At 32.5% G+C, this 16,580-nt stretch overlaps 1 protein-coding gene across 22 annotated transcripts in view; it reads left to right on the forward strand.

Annotated features, from left to right (window-relative positions):
- The window catches only part of PPIP5K2 (diphosphoinositol pentakisphosphate kinase 2), a 75,562-nt gene that overhangs the window by 11,092 nt on the left and 47,890 nt on the right, over positions 1-16,580 (forward strand). For all 22 annotated transcript variants that reach the window (XM_060296078.1, XM_060296079.2, XM_060296070.1 and 19 more), the window contains 7 exons: positions 2,298-2,388; positions 3,634-3,719; positions 4,759-4,913; positions 6,320-6,421; positions 7,544-7,705; positions 9,230-9,351; positions 10,613-10,714. In XM_060296078.1, the coding sequence (XP_060152061.1) occupies positions 2,298-2,388; positions 3,634-3,719; positions 4,759-4,913; positions 6,320-6,421; positions 7,544-7,705; positions 9,230-9,351; positions 10,613-10,714 (820 nt within the window). The remainder of the gene's footprint in view (positions 1-2,297; positions 2,389-3,633; positions 3,720-4,758; positions 4,914-6,319; positions 6,422-7,543; positions 7,706-9,229; positions 9,352-10,612; positions 10,715-16,580) is intronic.

The raw sequence follows: 16,580 nt of genomic DNA on the forward strand, positions 1-16,580 counted from the left end.
ACCTAATTACATCAAGAGGTTTTCCCCTTCTATATCATTTGTCAAAAACCTGATTTTTAATGGTGTCACAGTATATCATCCTGTGAATGTACTATATCATACTTAGCCAATATCCTAAAAGTGAAATGGTTTCCAATTTTTACTATTAAAAATAAGATTGTGATGAACTTTTTGAATGTACGTCTTTGTTTACAACTGTAAGTTTCTTAGGACAAATTCTTGATTTTTTAAATATTATAAGCCCATATGTTTTGCCATATAGAAGATGATCTATCATTCCTCAATACATATTCATGCTTTATTTCTTAAGAACTTAATATTTGAATTTTATATTTTCCTTGCTGTCTTTTATAAATCAAACTGAAATATCAATTAAGCTTAAGTATTTCTTCAAAGTAATGTCCACTAATCAAAAGTTATTAAGTGTATGTCTGAAAATTTATAACCTAAGAATCTGTGAATTAAGTGAGTTTTCATTAAGAGCTCTAATTTAAAAGATATGCACTCAGTTATAAATGTATTCATATTAAATCGTTTTTGTTACCAAACTAATGTAGCCTCCAGGTGTGTTAAAGTCTCACTTTAGTTAGGTGTTTAAAAAGCATCCCCTTCAGCAAGAAGGGGATGGAGCAGGTTAAGATTTTTTGTGCTCCCATACCCTATATTGATTTTCATTATTTCATAGAGAAGTCAAGTCCCTGGTCTTCTTTACAGACTGAAGTCATTCATTTTAGAGGATCTTAAAACTTGCTTATCCTTGATGGTAAGGTGTTCTTCCCTTACTGTCACGTGGTTCTTCCTATTTATTAAGTTAAAGCTAGTTATTTGCTTGTAAAAACTAGATACTACCTAAGGTCATGTCCCACATGCTGCCTCTTTAACAGCAACAAAAGCAGGGTAATGACTATAGGCGTTTCTTATTTCCTGAATTCTGTTACAAGGCTTCAAACCATAGACATTGAGACATCTTTACAGTAAGTGATGAATTCTTAAGAGTCTATAACACTAGATGGGTTTGTGATTTGTGGCCCATTGATTCTTGGTATAGAGTACTTCTAACTAAATGTTAAAAGCTAAGAGGAATTTAGGATTAAATCTTTTTTTTAACTGACCATAGCTCTTTGTTTTGTTTTTGTTTTTTTAACTTCAGTAGGCTTTAACACTTCCTTCCTCTACTAACTATTCTGATAATGCTACAAAATACAGTGTCTTCACAGATACACTGTAGCATACTATAGTTAAATGCTAAAGCTATGTATGCCTGATGATTGTTACGCTTTTGCTTATTTATTAAAATATTGTTGTTTAGGGAATAATAATAGTTAACATTTATTGAGCACTTATTATGCCAGGTATTGTAATGTGTTTTATATACAGTATTATATTTAATTTCCCCAAAACCCTTTTAGTTAAAATACCCCTTTACAGCTGGGAATCAGAGACTTGGAGATATTAAATAAATTTGCCCACGGTCACATAGCTAATGAAAGGTGGAGTTAGGGTTTGAACCTTGGTTTATGCTCTTAACATCTATGGTATACTGCCATTCTTAATCATAAACTATACGTTGATGGATAAAATTGGAGTCTTTTAGTGTTAATACAGAGAGTGAAGTATAATCATTAAAATTATTTAGATTTTTTTTTAGATCTCTTACTATATCTGCCATTTGATTTGTTTTCATTGTAATTAGTAATTTTACCGAAGTCTAGAAATGGTAAGGACTTAATTTCTGCTGTGTTATTGACTTAGTTAACAGCAAGCATGATTCTGCTCATATATTTTATATTTTGAGCATATCTGTTGAATGTAAATTAATTTTTCTTTTGCTGTTTTTGAAGATGCTTAAGTTCTTTGAATTATCAGCTAATTTATATGTATATGCATCAAAATATCGTTAGAAGAAGAGGAGTTATATAAATTTTTTAAAAATCACCAGGTGATTGTGATACACTTATTTGTATATAGATTTCTATTTGTGTATGAGGTAGTCTTACCTTCTGTCAGGTGACTTTGAATAATCAGGCATCAACTAACATGTCAGTGCTCTAAATTGGGTTATGTAACCACTGGCTTGCTGTGCCTTATCTATCAAATTCACTAAGAAAAAATAAGATTTATTTACTAGTACAAGATAAATCAAGTTTTGTGTATTTATAATTCTATCTTCTAAAGAAAGCAGTTACATGCATAATGAAATTAGTCTTTTATAGGAAATGGCATAAATTCAAGTTGATTAAGTTATAGATGTCAACTTATCTTGAGATTCTACAGAATATGTTAATATGTGTTCTTAGGATTTCCACTGGACAAGGCAGTTGCCTATGCAAAACTCAGGAATCCATTTGTAATCAATGACTTGAATATGCAGTATCTCATACAAGATAGGTGAGTGGTTAAGTTGGCTAAATTAAGGAAGGAAAATTAACATTTATTTAGTATCTACTTAAACTGACATGGTATCAGGTGTTTTTATACATATATAAATTTGTGGTATCCTTGAAATAATACTTAGAAATAGGTATTTGTACCCAGTTTTACAGATGACAAAACTTGAGAATCAGGCAGATCATTTAGTTTGCCAAAAGTCACAAGTAGTTTCTCAGGTAGTGGGACAAGGACTTAAACCAGGTCTGTTTAATTTCCAGACCCTACTAAACCACTGAAAATTATGAACAGTTTTTCTGTCATGTGACTGATGATGAAGCTATGGCTTTACCCATTATAACTAGGTTTTTAATGGTAAAGTGGAACCATTTTGAGAAATATTTTACTGTATATCTTAGCAATTCATTTAACAGGTCAAAAGCATAGATATTTAAAAGAAATTGTAAAATACAAATGCATTTATATATTTCATTTAATTGGTGTTTCACTCTACTGGCTACCCTTATAATTTCACCGGTATTCTATTTTATTCTGTCTTAGCATTACAATATGAGGTTATACATATGAAAATGCTATATGAAGTATAAGGCCCTATAGTTTTTTGTTTTTCTATTTTTGTTTTTCCTTTTCCAGATAGTTAATATCTCAATTTTTATAACATTTTTCCTAGGTTTACATGTTTATATAGTATAAATATATATGTATATATATAAATGCATATTCATTTTAAGAAATTTAAAAAATAAAATTATGAAGAAAGGCATTTAACCCTGCCACTACGTTTACCATATTTTTTTAATATAGAAAGCAATACATATATGCACTTATATTTTACAAAATTAGCATCACATTTCTATTAAAAGACTATAAACATTTTCCCACATTGTTAAATATTCTTTGAGTACTGTATAAGGGTTTTAATACTTAGGTAATATTCTGTCATTGTGATATAGTAACTTTAACCATTTCTTTTTATACACTTACATTCCCAATTTTAAAAATTAGTATTTTAATATGCCATAAAAAGTATTGTACATACACTTTTGTTCTAATATTGCTGAATATTTACTTAGAATACAGCTTTTCAATGTTTTAAATGACATATTTGTTTACTTAAAAAAAGACTTTATATGCATGACTTTTTTAATGATAGAACAGTAATAATGTACTTTATGAACAGTACAGCAATATACTCATTGTGAAACAGAACAATAAAACAGTAAGGATATTTTCTTTTTTCTTCAGGAGAGAAGTATATAGTATTCTTCAAGCTGAAGGTATTTTACTTCCTCGTTACGCAATTTTGAATCGTGACCCAAATAATCCCAAAGGTAAGAGTAAGAGATTTTAAACAAGCTATCTTTTGTCACTTAACATACTTTTGAGCCACTGTCTTCTATAATTAAATGGAAAGAATTTAAATTATGTTATTCTATTCAATTTTTAAAAAATGATCCAAATAGGCAATTAAATTTCAATAAAAATGTGACACTATGAACTACAAGGCTAACTAATAATCAGGAGTTGTATGTCCTACATTTCTTTGGTCTACATTTGACATATCAGAATCATAAAGAAGAATTTTTAAATTACATGCTTAATAAATTTGTATTGATTGGGGTAAATGAGTGATTCATCTATGACTATTGATTTAAGTATTAGAAACTTCATGTTAGTATGCCACAACTAAACTTCTGATGAGTAGGAATTTTGAAATACTACTATTTATTAATATTTTAAAGTACCCTTTGCTTCATTTTCCTGGTTATCTAAAGCATAGCATGTAAGTTACACTTAGTCTAAAAAGGCAAGATAAATGTTTATATGTTTTAATATTTAATATTCTGATAACTATTTGGGGGAATTTTGATGACTTTATTGCACATTAGAGGAATTTTTATTAAAAACCAGATATAGTACCATCTGTAACAGGGAACTTTTCTCATTTGTCTAGAGGTACAACTTGCTGATTGGATTGCTTGGTTACTCTGTATATTGGTTAATTTTCTAACTTAAATAATTTCATGTTTTATGGTATCTGTGGTATAATGATTCCATACATTTTTCAGAAGATGATAGCATTATGTAGTTATTTCTCAATCTTTCTTGTGTATCATTTCATATCTAACTTTGAATTCTATGGGGTGGCAGGGTAAAATGGCCAGTCCATTAGATTTTTGAAGAATATAGTTCCTAATGTCACAGATCATATGTTTGCATAAATATTTTTAATTAAAATCAAATCAGTACATTATCCAAGGTTACTTTTCTTTGTAATCTCTATTATAGTAAAAACAAAAAAAGTCCTTAATAATATATCTAGGTAATATATAATATATAATTTTTCTTGCTATTGTGTTTGATTTATAGAATGTAATCTGATTGAAGGGGAAGATCATGTAGAAGTAAATGGGGAAGTTTTCCAAAAGCCATTTGTAGAAAAGCCAGTCAGTGCAGAAGACCACAATGTTTACATTTATTATCCAACATCTGCTGGTGGTGGAAGTCAAAGACTTTTTCGAAAGGTAAACCTTTGTTACCCTAGTGAATACTATTCTAAATACATTGTTGTATAAATTTTACTAAAAGTAATGAAGTATTTAGTAAAACTAAGATTAACAATGTATCATTTAGAGATAAATTAATAAAACTGATATCATATCAATACTTTGTTAGAAAAGCAAAGCTTACCTACAGAATACCAAGAAAATTATTTGATCTTCTTTCTACCTTCCATTTATGTATCTGTCATGTGAGAAATTCGGTAAAGATCAGCATTTTTTTTTAAGAAAAATGGCCTTCCAAATGGATAGTTCATAGAAAAAGTAATGCCAATGAACTCTTAAATACATGAAAGTATGCTCAAAATTTTACACCCATAATAAAATAAATGTAAAGTCTAAAAGGTAATGACATTGAATTACTTTTTGAATTAGCATGATCAAAAAGATTGAGGTAGTTGGAAAACAAGTACAAGTCCAAACGTTGTTAGCAACATTTCTACTTAGCAATATAACTTAGCAATATATCAGGATTAAAAGTGCACGTTCAGGGCTTCCCTGGTGGGGCAGTGGTTGAGAGTCCGCCTGCCGACGCAGGGGACATGGGTTCATGCCCCGGTCCAGGAAGATCCCACATGCCGCGGAGCAGCTAGGCCCGTGAGCCATGGCCGCTGAGCCTGCGCGTCCGGATCCTGTGCTCCGCAACGGGAGAGGCCACAGCAGTGAGAGGCCCGCGTACCAAAAAAAAAAAAAAATGTGCACGTTCACTCATAAACAGTCATGGAAATGCAAAGTAAGAACACAATGAGGTACTTGTTTTATATTCATTAGAGTGGCAAATATTAGGAGGTCTGACAATACCAAATATAGATAATTGTAGATCAGTAGAAACTCTTATACATTGCTGGAGAGACTGGAAATTATTAAAACAGTTTTTAAAAGATTTTGGCATTATTTTGTAAGTTGAATATGAGCATATTCTATCACCTAGCGATTCCATTTCTAGTATATGCCTTAGAAACACTCCTGCACACGTGTGCCATGGGGATATTTAAAAGAAAGTTCGAAGCAAGATTGCTCTACTAGCTAAAGCTTAGAAAACAACCTAAATATATATTGATAGGCAAATGAATGAATTATGGGCTATATATACAGAGGAAAATTCTATAGTATTAAGAAAGTAGTTACATGCAGCAATATGGTTGAATCTTAGAAACACTCTTCTTAGTGTTCATTGTATTTTTACGCTATTCGTTACCATTAGAGCAAAAAATAATATAGTGTCAACTATGTAATGTGTTGTTAAATATTTGTTGATAAAAAAAATTTTTGGAAATATCAGTGATGGAAATAGATGGTAAAAAGGGTTATTGTATAAAAATGAGGAGAATAATTTAGTTTTTACATTGATAGACTTCTTTTATTTTCAGATTGGCAGTAGAAGTAGTGTTTATTCCCCAGAAAGCAATGTACGAAAAACAGGCTCATATATATATGAAGAGTTTATGCCCACAGATGGTACTGATGTTAAGGTAGGATTGATTAAAGTATATTTTTATTTTGTATTTTGAGTTTACCAGTGATCTCAGAAAAAGAGATTACCTTTTAGTTAGCTATATATAACCTCTATTCTGAATCTCTTTCTTTTTAACTAGGGATTCTTAATCTGTTTTGTATTATGAATGCCATTGGCAGTCTGAAGCCTATGGACCCTTTATACAGGATAATGTTCTTAAATGCTTAAAATAAACCACACAGGATTACCAAGGAGACAGATTTTATTGAATATTTAAAAACCAACCCAAAATATAGTGGCTAAGGGTCTAATAGCCACCATGATGTTTCCAGGCATTGATCAGTGTAAATGATATTTTGAGAACTTTGACAACTATAATGTGATTTAAAAAAAAATAGGTGTGATTTCTGTTGGTGACAAATAAGGTCTTAACTGCTTTACCTTCAGCCAGTCTGTGTCTAGAGAGTTCTTTCTTAGGTGTAAACCTGATCATGAACTTCTTTTTAAAAATTCTCTTGTGGATCCTCATTGACCACAGGGTAATAATCAGATTTATAAGGCTGGCATAGATACTTCACAGTCTGCCCTCTGTCCTACAAACCTTATTTCTTACATTATAAACCATATCAAATACGTACTGTTACCTGAATACATCATGCTGTTTTGTTTCTCTGCCCTTTGTCTGTGTTTATTACCTTTGCTTAGAGTGCATTTCCGTCTCTTGTCTGCTTTTGAATTCATGCTGTCCCTCATCCCCCACCCCCTTTTAAATCTTTATTTTGGCAGTTACTTCCTTCTGTAATTTTTAAACTTATTTGTACCTCTACTTTGTTAAACTAAAACAATTTGAGAAGGGTCACATCATATGCATTCTAGTATTCCCTCATAATGTTCAGTATAATTATTTTTTATAGAGAACAGAACCTTACTTTACCAATTTTTGCTGTATAATTAATTATTTATAACCTCTTCCAGTGTATTGAAAATTTTCACATGTAAAATAGAAAGATGTGTGAAAAAATAGTCTGGACACTGAGGTATTTTTTATTTATTATTTTTATTTGAATTTGTTGTCTGCTGTTTTTATATATATATATATATTTTTTAAGTAAAATATGTATTTTAATATTTCTGAAAGGTTTATACAGTAGGTCCAGATTATGCCCATGCTGAAGCTCGAAAATCTCCTGCACTTGATGGCAAGGTGGAACGAGATAGTGAAGGAAAAGAAGTAAGGTACCCTGTTATTCTCAATGCACGAGAGAAATTAATTGCTTGGAGAGTTTGCCTTGCATTTAAGGTAAGATGTTATGCAGGCCATATAGACTCTTGTAAAAATTCTAATTTTTTTTTTTGAGTAAATGAGATGTTATTTGGGCTTATAACAGGAGAGAGAAGCAGAGAAAATAAAGTGGTATATCTGAATGGTTTATGTACTTTTCAAGGGATTCTTGTAGTGCCATTAATATTAAAAATATATAATAAATGAAGACCTTTGTTTCTCTTTATTCTTTCTGTATTATATAGAAGGAAACCGTGTCAATTTATTCAGAAACTACAATTACAGAGGAAAACTTAACTGAAACAGTAGAATTACAGGAGTATTATTTAACATACCCCTATAACCAAAACTGATTACAAGTATCTATTCAGAGTTGATAAATGATTTTTTTAAATAAAAAATGTCATCAGTCTTCTAGCCTTTGCAGTTGATCCGTTAGCCTATTATGTATAGTAAAATATGTTCATGAAAGCTATACTATTATGTATAGTAAAATGTTTTACTATACATATTTATTGTTTTACTATACATATTTTATACATATTACTATACATAAAAGTTAGCCTATTATGTATAGTAAAATATGTTCATGAAAGCTATACTAAAGTTTTCTTATATACTATATAAGAAAACTTTTTACTTATGACATTTGACTAGTTCTCTCAATCTGTATTATTAGGCTTTGCCTGTACTGTACAGTAAAGATTTAAATAGAGTAGTTCAACTTGAATCTAATAAAGGATAAACTTTACCTTGTTGAAGCCTTGCCTTGGATATGTAACTTAAAGACTAGTGTATATTACTGGTTATTAAATAATAAATAAGTTCTTTGTGTTTTAGTAATTTGAAGTCTCTCATGGAAGGAATCTTAGCCTGAAATATGTTTTAATAGCTTTATGTGAATTGTTTTAATTTTGTAATACCAGGATTCCAAAAGCCTTGACTTAAAATAACATTATACTAATATGTGATATGTGAATATAAAATGTAGAAGATCAGAAAATTCCTGGAGCCCGAGCAGGAAATTCATACCCTTCAACTGTTTTCTCCCAAATAAAGTAAATTTATTTCAGGTGCTCACAAGTATGTGGTTATCAGCATTTAAAAGATTCATAGGGATAATGGGACATTTCCTCTGGGATATGTCTTCAAAACTTTCTCCTGTTTAGCTTTTTGTGGTTTTTTTTGGATTAAAATGATATAATTTCTACTAGCACAGAATTTATTGAAGCCTTTAAAAATTTTTACTTTTATTTTTTAATAAAATGTTAATTGAAGAATTTCTTGGCCTCTCTAGTCCCGTAAGCATTATTGTTCTACATCTACTTCATAGGAAGAACTTAAATAATCATATGACATGCATATTTCAGAGTATTCAAGTTACAGATACGTAGTTTCTTTGTTTTTACTTGCTATGAAGTAAACTGATAAGCAGTAATATACTTTTAGGCAGTTATAAAATTTGATGTTTTCTAATAAGACTGGAAAACTGTAAGTCATAATTCAAATGGAACTTTAAAGTTTATACTTTATTTTAAATAGCAAACAGTTTGTGGCTTTGATTTGTTACGGGCCAATGGACAGTCCTATGTCTGTGATGTCAATGGCTTCAGTTTTGTGAAAAATTCCATGAAGTATTATGATGATTGTGCAAAAATACTTGGGTAAGATTTTCTTCTTTATACTTCTTCCTCTTTACTTTTGTTACAGCTAATGCATACTGGTTATTCAGAAACCAAATAATGGTAAACATCAAGTGATCAGGGTTTTGTAAACACTGCAGAGTAAAAATCAATGTTCATAAAATGACATGCCCAAAGACCATGCCAAATCCTGAATTACACTTTGGGTTATGAAAGACAAATCAATATATGACCAGTATAGATAAAGGCTTAAAGGTATTTAACTTCATAGATTTAGAAATGCTGTAACAGTGATTTTTAGTGATTATTACAGTGGTTATTCATCAAAATGGCTAATTTATTTGATTATTTTGTTTCTCAAGTTTTTGATATGTAATTATAGTACTTAATGGTTCAAAATTAACCAGAATAAGTAACCAGAATAAAATAGAAATATCTGGAATTTAGAATTCTTTTGAATGATTCTGCTTTCTACACGCATATGTTACTTTAAAATAATCTCATGAGATTATGAAGTGAATATAAAAGAAATTATTGCATATAGAAATGCCATTTTTATATTCTTTGACTTATTTTCTTATATCCTGATTTAGACGACTTGAAAGACAAGAACTATTTTTAAACCATTTCAAAGTATATTTGACAAAGCCGTAAAAAACTTAACACTTTAAAATGTATTTTAATAATTGGGGTCAGCTGTTATAGTATATTTCAAAGGTTTGTGAACTTACCCTTAAAGTGAAATTTGGGGGAGCTTACTAAATTTTAGCATGAATAAATGCTAAATTTAAACAAAACAAAAAATGTCTTATAATTACTTAAACATGTTTTCATTATTAACCTTATTAGCAAAGAGTAATAAGAAATTTGTTAAACATGAGCAATAATTTAAAATAGCTTTGCAGGTGATAAATAAAAACTGAAAGAAATGATCAATGGCCACACAGAAGAGATAATCTTGGATTTCAGAATCTTTGTAAGTAGATACGCAGTTACAGTGATTTACTTGAATCCTGTGTAATTTATATTTTTAAAATGAGAGTAAATAAGTAAAGCCAAATTCACGACATCCTGTTAGTGTGTTCTATACAACAGTTTAGCACTGCTGATCTAATTTTTCTTGACCAGGATTGATTTTTTAGGTTACTTTTTATGTGCTGTATTCACATAATCACTAGATAGTTTGACTTTACCTCCTATAATACTCAGTTATTTGTCATTAAATACCCAGGTTTGTCTTGAAATGAACTAGTTTAATTTTTCTTTTCTTTTTGTCTTGAAGGAATATTGTAATGCGAGAGCTTGCTCCACAGTTTCATATCCCCTGGTCCATACCCTTAGAAGCTGAAGATATCCCGATTGTACCAACTACATCTGGAACTATGTAAGTTTAAATATTTTCATTTAGAAACTCCTTGGGTTTTCCCCATTGGTTAGTGCTATTACAGTGAAGATTATATTTCTGAATAATTATTAGACAGTCTACTGTGTGTGTTTTCATATGATTGACTTTGCAGATGGAGAAATAGATTATATGCTTTACATGGGGCTATTTAGACTAAAGATCTTTTCTGTTGTTCCAAATAAAATCCTGAAAAATGCTTATATAGTTATAGAACTATTGAATTAAGCCATAAGAATAAAGGAGGTGCCAACAGATGTGTTCCCTAAAGGTTCGTGGTCAGTGGTCATACAACTTTAGTGCTCTCATCATGTAAAGGAAAAATATACAGTTATATCTTGAAGTAAATTAATTAGACCAACATTGCCAAAGTGTTTCATAAATTCTAGTGAAAGTTACTGCTTGAAATTCACCTGTCACTCAGGTGAGTTGACCAAATGCTTCATATTCACAGCTTAGAGCTTTATCTTAGCGTATTAAATATTCTTAGGAGTCCTGATTGGGGCGGAGAGGAGGGCAAAAATACTTAATTTTGTTTTTAAACCAATATTTCCAAACTTATTTAACACAAAACATATTTTTGGGTAACTTATTCTATAGAGTTATGTTCTATGTCTCACAGTCTGGCAAGTGTTAAATTGTACCCTACCATTCCTGCTAAGACAGTTTTATCTTCCAGTAACTTGAGTTTGAAATATTTTTCTTCTTACGTGGGCAAAATAAATATAGCAGCTTTATTTTATTTGATTTAATGAAATCTCAGTCTATAGTGATCTGTGCTACAGGGCAGATAATTAAAGAAGTTAGGGGATTACAGTCCATTTACTTTATTTTTTTTATATTTATTTTATTTATTTATTTTAACATCTTTATTGGAGTATAATTGCTTTATAATGGTTTGTCAGTTTCTGCTTTATAACAAAGTGAATCAGCTATACATATACATATATCCCCCTATCTCTTCCCTCTTGCGTCTCCCTCCCTATCCCACCCCTCTAGGTGGCCACAAAGCACTGAGCTGATCTCCCTGTGCTATGTGGCTGCTTCCCACTAGCTATCGATTTTACATTTGGTAGTGTATATATGTCAATGCCACTCTCTCACTTTGTCCCAGCTTACCCTTCCCCCTCCCCGTGTCCTCAAGTCCGTTCTCTAGTAGGTCTGCGTTTTTATTCCCATCCTGCCCCTAGGTTCTTCATAACCATTTTTTTTCTTAGATTCCATGTATATGTGTTAGCATATGGTATTTGTTTTCCTGTGTCTGACTTACTTCACTCTGTATGACAGACTGTAGGTCCATCCACCTCACTACAAATAACTCAGTTTCGTTTCCTTTTATGCCTGAGTAATATTCCATTGTACATATGTGCCACATCTTCTTTATCCATGCATCTGTCCATGGACACATAAGTTGTTTCCATGTCCTGGCTATTGTAAATAGAGCTGCAATGAACATTGTGGTACATGACCCTTTTTGAATTATGGTTTTCTCAGGGTATATGCATAGTAGTGGGATTCCTGGGTTGTATGGTAGTTCTATTTTTTATTTTTTAAGGAATGTCCATACTGTTCTCTTATAGTGGGTGTATCAATTTACATTCCAACCAACAGTGAAGAGAGTTCCCTTTTCTCCACACCGTCTGCAGCATTTATTGTTTGTAGACTTTTTGATGATGGCCATTCTGACACGTGTGAGGTGATACCTCATTGTAGGTTTTTTTTTTTTTTTTTTTTTTTTGCGGTACACAGGCCTCTCACTGTTGTAGCTTCTCCCGTTGTGGAGCACAGGCTCCGGACGCGCAGGCTCAGCAGCCGTGGCTCACGGGCCTAGCTGCTCCGTGGCATGTGGTATCTTCCCGGACCGGGGCACGAACCTGTGTCCCCTGCATTGGCAGGCTGACTCTCAACCACTGCACCACCAGGGAAGCCCTCTCATTGTAGTTTTGATTTGCATTTCTCTAATGATTACTGATGTTGAGTATCCATTCATATGTTTGTTGGCAATCTGTAAATCTTCTTTGGAGAAATGTCTGTTTAGGTCTTCTGCCCATTTTTGGATTAGGTTGTTTGTTTTTGAGATTGAACTGCATGAGCTGCTTATAAATTTTGGAGATTAATCCTTTGTCAGTCGCTCCCTTTGCAAATATTTCTCCCATTCTGAAGGTTGTCTTTTCATCTTGTTTATGGTTTCTTTTGCTGTGCAAAAGCTTTTCAGTTTCATTAGGTCCCATTTGTTTATTTTTGCTTTTATTTCCATTTCTAGGAGGTGGGTCAAAAAGGATCTTGCTGTGATTTATGTCATAGAGTGTCCTGCCTATGTTTTCCTCTAAAGAGTTTTATAGTGTCTGGCCTTACATTTAGGTCGTTAATCCATTTTGAGTTTATTTTTGTGTGTGGTGTTAGGGAGTGTTCTAATTTCATTCTTTTACATGTAGCTGTCCACTTTTCCTATCACCACTTATTGAAGAGGTTCTCTTTTCTCCGTTGTATATTCTTGCCTCCTTTATCAAAAATAAGGTGACCATATGTGCATGGGTTTATCTCTGGGCTTTCTGTCCTGTTCCATTGAGCTATATTTCTGTTTTTGTGCAATTACCATACTGTGTTGATTACTGTAGCTTTGTAGTATAGTCTGAAGTCAGGGAGCCTGATTCCGCCAGCTCCATTTTTCTTTCTCAAGGTTGCTTTGGCTATTTGGGGTCTTTTGCGTTTCCATACAAATTGTGAAATTTTTTGTTCTAGTTCTGTGAAAAATGCCACTGGTGATTTGATAGGGATTGCATTGAATCTGTAGCTTGCTTTGGGTAGTATAGTCATTTTCACAATATTGATTCTTCCAATCCAGGAACATGGTATATCTCTCTGTCTGTTTGTATCATCTTTAATTTCTTTCATCAGCGTCTTATAATTTTCTGCATACAGGTCTTTTGTCTCCTTAGGTAGGTTTATTTCTAGGTATTTTATTCTTTTTGTTACAGTGGTAAATGGGAGCGTTTCCTTAATTTCTCTTTCAGATTTTTCATCATTAGTGTATAGGAATGCAAGAGATTTCTGTGCATTAATTTTGTGTCCTCCTACTCTACCAAATTCATTGTTTAGCTCTAGTGGTTTTCTGGTAGCATCTTTAGGATTCTCTATATAGTATGTCATCTGCAAACAGTGACAGCTTTACTTCTTCTTTTCCGATCTGGATTCCTTTCACTTCTTTTTCTTCTCTGGTTGCTGTGGCTAAAACTTCCAGAACAATATTGAATAATAGTGGTGAGAGTGGGCAACCTTGGGTTGTTCCTGGGCTTAGTGGAAATGGTTTCAGTTTTTCACCATTGAGGATGATGTTGGCTGCGGGTTTGTCGAATATGGCCTTTATTATGTTGAAGTAAGTTCCCTCCATGCCTACTTTTTGGAGGTTTTTTATCATAAATGGGTGTTGAATTTTGTCAAAAGCTTTTTCTGCATCTATTGAGATGATCATTTGGTTTTTATTCCTCTTTTTGTTAATATGGTGTATCACATTGAGTGATTTGCATATATTGAAGATTCCTTGCATTCCTGGGATAAACCCCACTTGGTCATAGTGTACAATACTTTTAATGCGCTGTTGGATTCTGTTTGCTAGTATTTTGTTGAGGATTTCTGCGTGTGTATTCATCAGTGATATTGGCCTGTAGTTTTCTTTCTTTGTGACATCTTTGGTTTTGGTATCAGGGTGATGGTGGCCTCGTAGAATGAGTTTGGGAGTGTACCTCCCTCTGCTATGTTTTGCAAGAGTTTGAGAAGGATAGGTGTTAGCTCTCCTGTAAATGTTTGATAAAATTCACCTGTGAAGCCATCTGGTCCTGGGCTTTTGTTTTTTGGAAGATTTTTAATCACAGTCTCAATTTCAGTGCTTGTGATTGGTTTGTTTATATATTCTGTTTCTTTCTGGTTCAGTCTCGAAGGCTGTGCTTTTCTAAGAATTTATCTGTTTCTTTGTGGTTGTCCATTTTATTGGCATAGAGTTGCTTGTAGTAATCTCTCATGATCCTTTGTATTTCTGCAGTGTCAGTTGTTACTTCTTTTTCATTTCTAATTCTGTTGATTTGAGTCTTCTCCCTTTTTTCTTGCTGAGTCTGGCTAATGGTTTATCAATTTTGTTTATCTTCTCAAAGAACGAGCTTTTAGTTTTATTGATCTTCGCTATCGTTTCCTTCATTTCTTTTTCATTTATTTCTGATCTGAGCTTTATGATTTCTTTCCTTCTGCTAACTTTGGGGATTTTTGTCCTTCCTTCTCTAATTGCTTTAGGTGTAACGTTCGGTTGTTTTTTTGAGATGTTTCTTGTTTCTTGAGGTAGGATTGTATTGCTATTAACTTCCCTCTTAGAACTGATTTTGCTGCATTCCGTAGGTTTTGGGTTTTCTTGTTTTCATTGTCATTTGTTTCTAGGTATTTTTTGATTTCCTCTTTGATTTCTTCAGTGATCTCTTGGTTATTAAGTAGTGTATTGTTTAGCCTCCATGTGTATGTATTTTTATAGATTTTTTTTCCTGTAATTGATATCTAGTCTCATAGTGTTGTGGTTGGAAAAGATACTTGATACAATTTCAATATTCTTAAATTTACCAAGGCTTGATTTGTGACCCAAGATATGATCTATCCTGGAGAATGTTCCGTGCCCTTGAGAAGAAAGTTATTCTGTTGTTTTTGGATGGAATGCCCTATAAATATCAATTAAGTCCATCTTGTTTAATGTATCATTTCAAGCTTGTGTTTCCTTATTTATTTTCATTTTGGATGATCTGTCCATTGGTGAAAGTGGGGTGTTAAAGTCCCCTGTTATGATGGTGTTACTGGCGATTTCCCCTTTTATGGCTGTTATCATTTGCCTGATGTATTGTGGTGCTCCTATGTTGGGTGCATAAATGTTTACAATTGTTATATCTTCTTTTTGGATTGATCCCTTGATCATTATTTGTGTCCTTCTTTGTATCTTGTAATAGTCTTTATTTTAAAGTCTATTTTGTCTGATATGAGCATTGGTACTCCAGCTTTCTTTTGATTTCCATTTTCATGTAATACCTTTTTCCATCCCCTCACTTTCAGTCTCTATGTGTCCCTAGGTCTGAAGTGGGTCTCTTGTAGACAGCATATGTACAGGTCTTATTTTTGTATCCATTCGTCCAGTCTGTGTCTTTTGGTTGGAGCATTTAATCCATTTACATTTAAGGTAATTATCGATATGCATGTTCCTATTACCATTTTCTTAATTGTTTTGGGTGTGTTTTTGTAGGTCTTTTCCTTCTCTTGTGTTTCCTGCATAAAGACGTTCCTTTAGCATTTGTTGTAGAGCTGGTTTCATGGTGCTGAATTCTCTTAGCTTTTGCTTGTCTGTAAAGGTTTTAATTTCTCCATCAAATCTGAATGAGATCCTTGCTGGGTAGAGTAATCTTGGTTGTAGGATTTCTCCTTTCACCACTTTAAATATGTCCTGCCACCTCCTTCTGGCTTGCAAGGTTTCTGCTGAAAGATCAGCTGTTAACCTTATGGGGATTCCCTTTTATGTTATTTGTTGTTTTTCCCTTGCTGCTTAATTTTTGATAGTGTGATTAATGTGTGTCTTGGCATGGATTTATCCTGTATGGGACTCTCTGTGCTTCCTGGACTTGATTAACTATTTCCTTTCCCATATTGGGGAAGTTTTCAACTATAATCTCTTCACATATTTTCTCAGTCCCTTTCTTTTTCTCTTCTTCTTCTGGGACCCCTATAATTCGAATGTTGGTGCTTTTAATGTTGTCCCAGAGGTCTCTGAGGCTCTCCTCAATTCTTTTCATTTTTTTTTCTTTATTCTGCTCTGCCTTAGTTATTT

The sequence above is a fragment of the Globicephala melas genome, chromosome 3 (assembly GCF_963455315.2).
Source record: "Globicephala melas chromosome 3, mGloMel1.2, whole genome shotgun sequence".
NCBI lineage: Eukaryota > Metazoa > Chordata > Mammalia > Artiodactyla > Delphinidae > Globicephala > Globicephala melas.